Source organism: Canis lupus, chromosome 5 (assembly GCF_048164855.1).
Source record: "Canis lupus baileyi chromosome 5, mCanLup2.hap1, whole genome shotgun sequence".
Lineage (NCBI taxonomy): Eukaryota > Metazoa > Chordata > Mammalia > Carnivora > Canidae > Canis > Canis lupus.
The window spans coordinates 52,938,550-52,951,792 of NC_132842.1; the positions used below are offsets into that span (position 1 = coordinate 52,938,550).

Genomic DNA, 13,243 nt, shown 5'->3' on the forward strand with positions numbered 1-13,243 from the left:
CGCACAGGGGTCCTGTTTGCAGTGGTCTCTGCTTGCTTTCCAGTGCCCTGGGAGATCTGATGACACTGAAGGGTTGAGAGTGTGCTTTGGAGTGTGTGTGTGTGTGTGTGTGTGTGTGTGTGTGTGTGTGTGTGGCGGGGGGTGGTGGTGGTTCTGTTTGCTTGTGCCCTTTCCCAGTGCTTGTTCTGAGTCCAACATCCCCTCCAAAGTGGGTCTGGATTCCCTGAGCAGGATCCTAGCATATGAATTCCCTACACTGAGGATTTATTCAGGAACCGTCCCTGTTTCCTTATGTGCCCGTGGGAGAACAGAATGCAGTCTTTCCCAGCATCCACTGCCATGACTTTCTTCTTCTTCTTTATTTTTTTTTTAAGATTTTATTTATTTATTCATGAGAGAGACACAGAAAGACAGGCTGAGACTTAGGCAGAGGGAAAAGCCGGCTCCCCTTGGGGAGCCTGATGTGGGACTTGATCCCAGGACTTTTTTCTGTTTTAAAAATACACTCCTAGGGAAACCTGGGTAACAAAAATAAAGTTAACCTTAATGAAATTCAACTTAACTAGAATTAGTTAAAACTTTTAAATAAAATTTAAATCGCTATTAAGAGGCATCTCGGTGGCTCAGTGGTTGAGCATCTGCTGTTGGCTCGGGTCGTGACCCCAGGGTCCCGGGATCAAGTCCCACATCAGGTTCCCCGCAGGGAGCCTGCTTCTCCCTCTGCCTGTGTCTCTGCCTTTCTCTCTGTGTGTCTCTCATAAATAAAAGCTTTAAAAAAAGAAATTAATAGAGAATAATTTACTACAACCCATATATCTGCCAGCCAGCCTTAGCTAAACTTAGTATTTGCCACATTATTCATATGTTTTAATATTAAATTTATTAAAACCACAACTGACAACTTAATTCTTTAAACTTTTAAGTTCAACTCATAGACCCCCATTATTACCTGCAAACGATTCTTAAAATAATATTACAGCATTTTCTTCCCTGGACCTATTCTCCATTTTCTCTGCCAGAGATAACTCTAATTCTGAATTTGCTATTTATTCTTTTCACAAAGAAATACTAGTCTTTATTTAGTCTTTATTATTAAATACTTTTTCTTTATTTCCTTTGCACTCCAAGAACACATTGCCCTATTTTGTTGCTAGGGTGGTGAGGTTGATATTGATGGAATGAAAAAGTTCTCCTGATAATGTGAAAAGTGATGGTGTATTGACTGTTTCCCTTGTCCCAGGTTGAGTGCGTTAAGTGCATTATCTCATTTAATCCCTTCTGCTACCATTTCCCATCTTTTTATAAAAGCCATTTTCCTTCTCCCTCTCCACCCTGCCTCCCCGTATATAGTATCACCTAGCACACCATAGGGTTGTTAAGATATTGGAATTGCCTGGGATATAGTAAGGCCTTAGTGGATTTTTAGCTATTTATGCTATGCTACAAATGAAGTTTAAGAAAATTATCTGTTTAGTTTTATTCTATTCACACTTGATCAAGTATTGATCAAATAGTGTAGTTTCACTGCATTTCAGGCAATAAACATTTATTGGGCACTTACTAAGTGCCAGGCACTATGGCTGGTCCTGGGGATAAAGAAAGAAATACTTGTTAACCTCAGGGAGGTTATAGGGAGACAGTCTAATAATTAATTTCTACTAAAAGAAAAAAGACTGATACATAAAATTATTTGGCCAACTGAAATGTTTGCCATCTGAGTTTTTCCATTGCTACATTAAATTCTTCAACTGTTTTTGTTTCTAAACTTAGAAACTGTTTTTGTTTCTAAACTTTAAACTTTTCTTTCAAAGGAAGCATCTGGGGGCACCTGCATAGCTCAGCTGGTTGAGTTTCTGCCTTCAGCTCAGGTCATGATCCCAGGGTCCTGGAATTGAGCCCCACATGGGGCTCCCAGCTCAGTGGGGAGTCTGTTCCCCGCCCCCCCCCCCAACTCATGCTCTCTCGCTCACTCTCAAATAAATAAATAAATAAAATATTTTCAAAAAAATTAAATGACGCATCAGGAGCACAACAGTGGTGAGGCCAGAGTAGATTTTCTCCACCATGCTAACCTTGGCATCACATAGCTTCGATGCCTTCTATCTGGTTTCTTTCTGAAATATGAATAAAGAAAATATAAAACATAAAATACAGAAAAAGAAATAGAAGGGATCAGAAGAAAAAAATCTATGGATTCTGATCACTGGAGGTTGGTATGTTCTTAACAAATGATGTCCTTTAAAGACTTTATTTCTATGTTAAATCATTTCTTCATGTAATACTGATCTTAGTTTTCTTAAATGCAGTCTATGGTTTTCTTGTCTATCTTTATAGATGTCCTGCTTTTATAGATCTAAAAGGAGGCAGATTGCGCAAAGCTCCTCTTAGTTCATCTTTTAGTTGATATTTTAAAATAAGGCAAGGAAAAAAATAAAAATATTTGACTTCAATTCTGTGACCTTTCCTGCATAAAAATCGACCTGAACGTTTTTGAGGTGGTGACCAGAATCAGAGGGTAATTATACTTGAATTTTTAGTGACAGAGCTTATGCTTCACTTAATTGGTATTTACTATATTTGTTTGTTTGGAAAAAGTCATAATCTCTTATGTGGGGTTGGGGGCAGCAGGTGACAAAACTCAGTATGATCCCATTTTTGTAAGAAAATATAGGTTATGGAAGGAAAGCCTGGTATAGAATCGCTGAAATGTTGACAGTGGTTTCCTCTGATGTGATTATAGGTGACATTTTTCCTTTATATGTGGACATTTCCTACTTATGAGCCAAGAGGAACCAAACTCAAGTGAAAAAGATACTTAACATTTTTACTACTGTTATGGCTAAGTAGCTAACATTTACTGAGTGCTTTACTTAGAAAATTCTTTAATCCTTTCAACCATTCACACAGGCCCATTCTCCCCATTTTAGAGACAAAAAAGCCAAGGCTGGGAGAGGCTGGCGAACTTCCTTTCCCATTGTCACCGAGGCAAGATGAAGATCACAAAAGCAGATCTCATTTTCCCTATAGTCTGTGCTTTCACTACATAATATGGCAAAAGAGCAATTTTGGCAGAATAAGTAATTGTTTCCTTTGCAATTAAAATAGAAATTTCTCAAAGCACTTGGATTAAAGCATTAGGCCTCTTCACACGGACGATGGCAGGAGCTGCAGCTCACTCCTGTACTTGGATAGTGCTAGTAGTTATCATGCACCCTGTTAGTAAATCAGTTAATATAGCCCAACAGTTATTAACCGGCAGGATATACTTGTTGCCTGAGGCAAGAGACTGAAGCTCTTTTATAAGGAACAGATCTGCTGGGGGAAATCCAGATGTTGCCTCTGCAGCAGGGCTCTAGCCACATGTGCTACAGTCCCTCCTGTTTCTGAGAGGTATGTGGCTGGATCCCCACCTACCCACTCCCAGCCTTGCATGAGGTTCTCTGAGTTGCCTGCCATCTTTTCTCTGGGCCTATGTGTGTTTTGCTGGGAAAGAAGAGCCCATTTGTTATTTAATCAGTCATTGGATATTTAATGAGCACCTACTATGGCCACTCATTGTGCCGGTATCAGTGTGATGTACATAGACATCAAACATGGTTACTACGTCCGCTGAGCTTCATTACTGGGTGAATATTCATGTCCATCCTAACTCCTTGATGTCAAGGAGCCTTATTTCCTGTGTTGGTAACTAGTTCAGTCCTTGTGCCGAGGAAATAGTGGCATGCAAATTGGTTCACCTGTTTGACTATTAAAGCCATAACATATATTACAGCTCAGGGTTGATGTGAGTTGCTCATTGAGCCTAGTCTGACACTGATGTCCTGATGATGCGGATGGGTATACCCTGTGGGTCCTGCGGACATGGCTGGGTGGCCACCAGTTCTTTGGAGAGAGAAGTTTTGAGAAGGAGGCACCAGCCCCATTCCACCTAGACAGAATTCCAGGTCTTCCTCTTGCTGGTCACAATCTCTACTTTGCTGACCCTTGGGTAGCTGACTTTGCGATCATTTTCCATGTCAGATACTGAAAGAGTCCCTCCGTAAGTGCACATCTGCTTCAGTGATGCTGAGCATGCTCTGCGTACTGAGATGTGTCTCCAGCGAGTCCCTGTGCAGTAGGCAGTGGTAACAAGATACTTCATTCCACCCTGGCTGAAAGCTGCAGGCGCTGGAGCTGAAAACATGGAACTTGGGTTCACATGGGCAGTCAGGGCAGAACTTGGGGCCGGATCCCTTGACCTGATTAGAGCACTATGCCTCTGGTTGCGATTAATACATGAATGCGGGGAGGAGGACAAAAGAAGGGACTTGCTGTTGTCACCGACGTGCTGATGTGCTGCTCGCCACTTAACACTGTCTTCTCTTTCCCCCATGACAGGCCGGTACCTCCTTCCAAACCCGGCGGCAGGGCAGGCCTGGCCAGCTTCGGCGGAGACGTCCAACCTCGTGCGGATGCGCAGCCAGGCCCTGGGCCAGTCGGCGCCCTCGCTCACCGCCAGCCTGGTGAGTGTCCTCTGCTTTCGTGCGCGGGGCATCCCCGTGCTCTTATCTCCCTACCGCCCTGGGGACTGGTTTAAGCTTCCTGAGTTTACCTGGATTTGAACTTAACCCATGTTTAACATTATTATGCAGTGTGAAGCTTTTTGCCTGGAGTGTGCTGAGCGTTTCCAAGCCCCCTCTCCACGGCCCCAGCCTGGCCTGTAGAGTGTGGGTTGACTTGACTGTCTCCTCTCTTCCCGCAAAAGAGATGAAAGTCTGAGCTTCCTTTTTCCTTAAATTGTTTGCAAATAATTTCAGACTTGCCAAAAAGTTGGAAGAATATGAAAAATAAGTAGAACACGGTTGATCCTCACCTTGATCCAGCTATTAATTTCTTGCCGGATTTGCTTTTTCTCTCTCTCTGTGGATATATGCTGATGTAGATATAAGCAAATGTGTGTATTCGTATATATGTGCACACACTCAGATAACGGCTTGAACTATTTAAGAGTACACTGTGTATGTCCTGGCTGTTTGTTATCATGGTTATAGACGTTGGTACATTTGTGGCTACTACAAGCCTTTTATCTATTCTCCAGTCTGTATTTCATTTTTATCAATTGGGTCCATCGTATCCTGTGTGGCATTTTTCCTCCAGTGTAGGATTGAGTCTGGGGTTATATATTGCATTTAATTGTCCTCTCTATTTAGTCTCTGTTAATCTCAAATTTTTCTACAGCCTTCTTTTACCTTTTATGACATAGACATATCTGAAGACTATCCTTCCTCTCCTAGTTTGTAAAGATGGAATGTTTCTCCTATTATCCATGCCTGATGTGTCTGATATTTCCTGTTGGTTCCAGGCCAGAATAGGGATTGGATGGTGATGTGTCCTCTCAGGGCTTGCCTTCTGTAGGCCCATCGTGTCCACCCACCCCTCGTCGTGTTGTTAATTCCCCCTTCCTCCCGCCCCCCAATCATGGTGTTGATTTCTCCATTGTAGTAAGACTTTTTTTAATCCTATAATCAGTAAGCATTCTGTGGGGAGATAAATTTCAGGCCATGTGAACATATTTCTTGTCATCAAAAATATCCCCCAGATTTCTCATCCACTGGAGATTCTTGCCTGGATGCTTCTTTTTTGTGTAACTTGAAACTGGTCATTATTCTAACACCAGGACTCGAGCCACGTTGACCAGTTGTCTGTCAGTTGGCATCCATATTTGTGTATTTGTTCACAGCTTGGAGTCCTGCTTTCCTTTTTCACTTTTTTCCAGTGTTGATCTTTATTTTTACCCATAATGCTTCCTAGAATTGTGTTTTCTCTTGGGTCTTTTAACTTCTCTCCTTCAATCTTTGGCACAGACTAGAGTTCTCTATAAGTTACTTTTGTATTGGTGGTAAGGTTGTATGATTTGGTAACAGATTTTTAAATATCTTTTACTGATGGTGATGCAAATAATTTATCAGTGCATTATGGTGCCTTATACTTTTATGCATTAGTAATAAATTAAGTCGGATGTTTGAGACTCATTCAATGCAGAGAGATTTGACTTAGGTCGAGACTCTAGTCTTACTTTTGCCATTAGGTAGCTGTATAAACTTGGGAAAATCACTTAGTTTGTCATATTTTATCAATTCAGCTGCACCTGTTAGATGAAAAGAGGTATTTAAGCAGCCTCTGGAAACCAACTTTGGAATTCCCTGATTCTACTTCTAGAATAATAAAGATTGTGAATGTAGTGAATAATTATCCCTAAAAAAGTTTCTCTCAGAATATTTTATGACTTCAAAATTGACTATAGTCTTTAAACCTAAATTCATCTTTTTTCTCTCATGAAAATTTTAGGACTTATATTTAAAGGTACAGTTAATATGATGGTAGTTCGCATCTGCCATCATCCTATCCCCAAGGTTAGTGTTAATTTTTCTTCTTGGGGAATTTCATTAAAAGCTTATTTTATTGAAAGCATTTACTTTTTAAGGAAAGAGAGAAGTGCCTCACAATTAATCATTTTTTTTTTTAAACAAAGTGCTTTTTCTGGGTCAATGCAATATTACTCTTAGTAATTACTCAGTATTACTCAGGTAGTAATACTGTATCTTATGTAATACAGGTGGTCCCATACTCAGAAATGGAAATTGATTCATTCATTTGTAAAACACATATCAGGTGACCTAAGATACTTGGGAATAAGATAAAAAGATAAGAATTATTAATAGAAAACACAAAAACTACTCCTCCAAGTACATCTGAAATGAAATTCTTACCGAAGAGTCATGAAATCATTAGCTCTTCAGTCCTGTGAGTTTTTATACTGTTGGCTTGAGCGCAAAGCTGGGGAAAGTGCTAGGATCCCATAGGCAGCAAACTTAAAATAGTACCTGGCACATAACAGGTCTCGAATGTTAGCAGTATTGATGCTTCTGTTAATGATGTATTTTGGGCATGGTTGGGTACAGAAGCCAGAGCGTGGTTAGCCATTCACTTGACAGTGAAGGTTTAAAATGTAACCCTCGTCTTATCTTTCCTTCAGAGGCTTCATTACTTCCTGTTGGTGGGGTAAGGGAAACTATTTGCAGCCTCTTTGACCGAGTCTTCTCCCCCTGCCCCTTTCCCTCCCGTTCTCTCCTGGTCAGAGCAGCAGCAGCCGGAGGGGAGCCTCCAGGCAGAGCACCATCTTGATTTCCTCCTTGTTCTGCTCTTGGCCCAGCTTTCTGGGCCATATCGATGTTTTTTACTGTCACTCAGTGTGGGCTAATGCCTTTTTCTACTTGTGGTACCCTTTGCACACCAGGAATCTGTTTCCTATGTCTTGGATTGGATTACATCTAAATTATCTTGTGGATGACAATTCATTATCTCTCTAATGATAGAGAAGGATGGTTGAGAGGTGGAAATTTCCACTTATTAGAACTTTCTACATTTCCTTCTAAACAAGGGATGTGTCACATGGTTCACTAAACAACAGAACGGGCTTCATTCTGACCCTGTCTCCAGGCCACTGTTCTCAACCCCATTGCCCCTGGCCTAGAGCTGTAAGTCACCTCTCCTCCTGTGTTTGTTATGGTGCCCCTTAGTTTTACCTGCTAGACTGCAAGCTCCTTGAGGGCAGAGTTCCTGTCTGCTCCGACTTGGTGCTCCTCACTGCTCCTGGCACAACTCCTTGCGTGTAGGAGGCATTCAATAAATATGGTTCATGGAACGAAAAATTATTCCTGCAGCGTGACGGATTACTCTAGCTGCAAGGCGAGAGTGATGGTGTGGTTCTGGGTGCTGTAAGACGATCCATCTAAAACTCTTTGTTCTTGCTCTATGTGCATCTTATGTTGGTGATTAGCCATGAAGTCCGTGTAATGGGCCAAATCCCACATAGTTCCACATCGGCCGCTCAAAAAATACACTGACAACGTAGTGAAGAGAGAGGATGACTGTCCACATTCAAGGAAATTCGGTTACTATGCTCATAAGCCGTCAGGATGTAGTCACGTTGATTTAAACGTTTGTTGGCTCATGGAACAAGCCAGTTGAAGTGTTATGTGTCCTCAAATGTGGAAAAATAGGAAAAACAGGAAGCATCGGAGTGTCCCAATGACAGCATCACACTTGATAAAAGCGCGTTTCCTGTTCAACCCACCAGCAGACACTTCAGAGAAGTACAGGCTCCCAGCCTCAGAGCTGTTCTTAGGTTAGTAAGATAGAAATGAAGGCCTCGTGGTTTGGTAGGTCTGAATCTTAGTAAATGCATAACCCATGGTGATGTAAATGCCATAGGCAAACTGGAGGGTAATGCTAACCACCTTCTCAAGGAGGAGATTAATTCCTCGCCTGAAGTATCTAGTTTTCCATGGCAATGCTAAATGTAGTCGTGCTCCCTCTCCCAGACACGTTGGGCATTTCAGATAAATGGCATGTTGCCAATTCATCCTAAGTAGCCTGGTAGCTAGCAGAATCCGTGCTCAGCCAGTGTCCGCCTGCTGGGACACCAGCCGGGAGTGCTGATGAAGTGTCAGATGTATACTTCATATACATTAATCTGAAGAGGGGAAAACTCATTTCTCCATTTGCTGCTTCCATCTTTCTGTCCCTCCCCACACACAGGGGTAGTTTGTCAAAGAAGTCAGACTTGTCAGAAGCAGGGGGATTTATACAGATGCTGCTTTCTGGCAAGAAAGATGGAAATTTCAAGAGACAAAAAGCAGGACCAGTGGTAACTTATTTTTCTGTAGGAAAATAAGGCGGTAAGGCTTGATGATTAAAGTTTAAAAATAGTATGTGTGGCCATCATTTGAAATCCTCACTTTTGTACTTGGGAGTAATGGATGGATGGCAGAAAAACAGTGAAAGCTAGTTTACAGTGTTTTTCTCCAATTTTCTCTTTGATTTGAATTGTGAGCTTCATCTGCTTGGTGGGTCAGAACCTCCCCATGTCACCTTTCTTCCCCCCCCCCTTTTTTTTAAGATTGATTGATTGGAGGGAGAGAGAGTGCACAAAGCTAGTGTGAGAGAACATGAGTGGGTGGGGAGTGGCAGGGGAAGAGGGAGATGCGGGGTCCCTGCTGAGCAGGGATGTGGGGCTCAATCCCAGGACCCTAGCATCATGACCCGAGTCAAAGGCAGATGCTTAACTGACTGAGCCACCTGGACGCCTCTCACATTTTTTCTTGTTGAGGTGTTCCTTTACCATCTAGTTTGAAACTGCTCCCCACATTGCATGCCATACATTTTCTCCATAGTTTTATCCCCTTTCAGGATACCACACAATTTAGTTCATTAGCTTATCTATTAACTACTCTAATGAAAAATTCATGACAGTAGAGAGAGTTTTTCTGTTTTCCCAGGGCCTGGAATAGTGCTGACACGTAGTAGGTGCCCAGTGAAGACTTGACGCGGCGTAAGCGAATATTACTTCCTTTCTATACATTTTTAGGACCCTACAATAGACTCTTGTTTATTTTTGCTTTCTTATTTTTAATCTGTGGTTAATGTTTTAGGGTTTAGCCTAATGAAGAAGCTAATCTTCAAGCCAGAGAGCAATTCACTATGGAAACTATATTCAGGAGGTAAACTATAGTGGTTAAGATGGACAGAGGGAATGAGGGGGAGAGCAAAGTGTTCAAGAGATCGGCTCCACTCTCTAGCGCTTACTAGCTGTGTAAACCTTGGTTTATTCATCTGTGAAGAAGGGTAGTGGTTGTAGCAACCTCGTAAGGTTATTGTGAGGATCACATGAGCCAACTCATGGGCAGTCCTTTGCCCAGTGCCTGTCACCTAGGAAATGCCAGTGTTGATGTACCTGATGTTTATCAGAACAATGTTTCCTTGAGATTGTCAGGCTCAGTGGAGGTGGTATTATTAGAAGGAAGAGAAATGAGCCCTTTTTTAGATCACCTGCTAAGAGCAGTAGTATAACCTTTTTGTCCTTCTGTGATGGTGAACCAGCTTGCTTCTTGCTTCCTCATTTTGACTCATTACTCACCAACCTGACAAACTGGAAGATACTTTCTAGAAGAGCTAGCATTTTTGAAGGGGGGGGGGCAGTGCTTTCAAGTAATGTTTTTCAACTTTTAATATGGGGTTCAGTGGTGTAATTTTATATTTTTTCTGTGGCCCTCTTTTGACATAGTATCCATTTCTTTTAATGAAAAAATTATGTTTCATGATGTACAATAAATATTAAGACCAAACTATTTAAACTGTAATATATTCAAAGAGCCTTGATGAATATTCATCTTTTCCATTTGCACAAATGCATTATATGAAGAGTCAGGGAAAATTCACTAAACATATGCAAAAGTGCATTTTTCCTTTTTAATTCATTCAGAATGCACTGGCATAATGTCAGCATTTATTTAGGGTACAGACTTTATTTGCAGTCATTTAATATTATATCAATACTTCATTAGCCTTATAGCTCAAAAACAAAAACCTGAGCTGAAGTCCAATTAGTTAACTCTGAGAGAGTGTCTGTTAAATATTGATGTAGGGACCATTTGAATGCCCTTGGATAAATTGCTTAACCAGAGTTGTAGAGTACAACTATGAGTTCGCATTCTCCTTAGCCTCTGTGACTCAATTTAAAGACTCGTGTGATATTCCAGTGTGTGGATTTCTCAAAATGTTTCCCTTTAGGTTATTTCCAAGTTTTTCCTATTGCACATAATGGTGATGAGCAGGCTTTTAATAACTCCTTGCTCACCTCTAGTTACGTGTTCAGGGTAACTTCTTGGAGTAGAATCATGGTGGCAAAGGATAGGAGCACTCTGGGAGTTCTCCATACTTCTGCTTAACCCTCGTTTCTATGAACGCTGTTCAGATTCATACATTCATGTATTGAGAAAGTGCATCTTATTATGCCCTGGCCAACGGTCAATATTGTCTTCTTAAAAACAAACAAAAGCTTTGCTAGTTTATTACATGAAATATAATTACTCTTCTAAATTGGTTAGATTTTTAGTCAAGTTGATAAGGTTCGTGGACGTATTGAACTCTTACACCTAAGCCTCTGGATAAAGCAAATAGGAAGTTAGGGTTATCCATGCTGCTTCCTGCAACTTCTTCCTTCCATTCCCTAAATCAGCTTACCATGCCAACTGTTGGTAACCTGTGTTGCTCTTGGGATATAAGAACTCCTGAGTGTGATTACAGTGTTTGTGGCTGAAGGCATTATTCCTTAGTTCAGAATTTTTTTCATCTGGAAAGTAGTAATCTCAATTGTGAAATAGTGCCTTCAGCTGTGGACATTATAATCAGAGTCTCAAGAGTGCTTGTACTCCAGGAGTAATACATCTCCTAGTTATTACCCTCTGAGCTAGGTTCTGTTTATAGTGAAGGGATGAATTTTCATAACTCAGTGCTGAAATAGCCATAGGGAGCCCTGGGCAGATTATTATAGGTCAGGCCTAATCCATGAAGATAAATCTCATTATAGGCTCACCTGGGCCCATCCATGGGGTATAGCTGGTTTAACATGAGTCTGTAAATCAAAGATCAGATTAAAAGCAAACTGTAAAATTCTTGTCATAATCCCAACTACGGCCTCTGTGAAGAGAGATTCTAAACGTGCCTCCTTACCTTAAACTTGCTTGGGTGCCATGAGAATAATTAGCAGAAAAACATAGGCTGAGTTCATTGTGATTCAGTGTGTTAACGAGTGAAAAGCTACCTATTTGGCAGGTGTGTGTGTGTGTGGGGGGGGGTCTAAAATGAAATTGCAGCCAGAAGTAGTCACTTAAAATTTCCCCTCTCAGTTTTCTCTTCCTTACATTTGCAAAGATTAAAAAATAGTCCTTATCTTCCTTATGTATTGCCGTTCCTGGGAAGGATGGGATGCCTGCTAAAGTGGCTCTCCGTGTGGGTATGCCTGCAGAGACTGGGTCACGTATGGACTGGATGTTATCAAAGGCATGTGAGTGTCAGTTGGATGAATGGTGACCATAAATATCTTGGGGATTTAAAGAATAGAAATGTGTGCCCTGTTTTAATTACTTATCATAGAGGGGATTTAAATGAACTTAAAGCACTAATACCACATATATGTAAATATATTAGTGTGTGTGTATGTTAAAGCTTAGGTTTCACTTATTACCCTTTTAACCCAACCTGTATGCCTATTTGAGAGCTGGTCGACCTGTTCACCAAGCTTAATGAGATGATCAGGGAATGCCAAGTGCTGGCACCTCAGCTATATGACTCCCCACTGTATTTCTTAGCACCACAGGCACTGCCTGATACGTATTTAGGACTTAGATAATGGTTGTTTAGTAATAGATGTTTAGGAGGTCTTAATTAAAAGACCCTTGAGTTTTCTGAAGCTCTCGTCCTTCTGCTTCCTGGAACCCAGACTAGTTGAATTGCTAGACTCTCAAAGATTTGATTGGCTTTTGCATCTGGGGAAGTGATCAACATAAAGGTGGTAAAGCAGTTTCAGTTGCCATCATGGAAGTGTTCCCTGGTGCACTAGTGCACAAGTGCCACTCTCGTGGACTCCTGGTGTGACCCTGCTTGTCCTTTTGCTCCCCGGATAAAATATAAGCACTCGATTACTTGCTGTCTCATTGTCAGAAGGGTACTGCAACCCTGGAAAAACCAACAAGCCCGTAGTAATTAGACAGTGGTTTGTGGGAGGGAGGGTATTGGGATGGAACATTTCCTTTCTTGGAAAAAAATGAAAAATTATCATTTTACTTCATAGGCTTCTTGGGAAACTTTTGGTTTTTGTGGTTCTGGAAAAGCCTGCATGTTTTGATGCTTTTCCTACTGTATTTTTCTAGATATACTTTCATGGTTAGTCGAATGAGTGATATTGGTGAGTACATTTATTTAATTGGCACCTGAAGTATCATTCTCCCATTGGATTCTGAATCGTTTATCAGTTAATTAACCGTCAATGGAATTCTTATTGCACAATTAGTATTAAAACCTATATGAAAAAAAGTAGAAGAAGGAAAGCTTCCAGACACATTCTACAAGGCCAACATTATCCTGCTACCAAAACTAGGCAAAGACACTACAGAAAAATAAAACTATAGGCCAGTATCACTGATGAACATAGATGTAAAAACCCTCAAAAAAAAGAGCAAACCACATTCAGCAGTACATTAAAAGGATTAATTCCTGGGATGCAAGAGTGGTTGAATATTTGCCAATCACCATGATAAATCACATCAGCAAAACAAAGGATAAAAATTACATGATCATCTCAACACAGGCAGAAAAAGCATTTGACACATTTTAGCATCTGTTTCTGATAAAAACTTCCAAT

At 41.0% G+C, this 13,243-nt stretch overlaps 1 protein-coding gene across 1 annotated transcript in view; it reads left to right on the forward strand.

Annotated features, from left to right (window-relative positions):
* MAST4 (microtubule associated serine/threonine kinase family member 4) overlaps positions 1-13,243 on the forward strand; it is a 538,667-nt gene that overhangs the window by 163,840 nt on the left and 361,584 nt on the right. Inside the window, exon 3 of the mRNA XM_072828443.1 lies at positions 4,378-4,502. Within this exon, the coding sequence (XP_072684544.1) occupies positions 4,378-4,502 (125 nt within the window). The remainder of the gene's footprint in view (positions 1-4,377; positions 4,503-13,243) is intronic.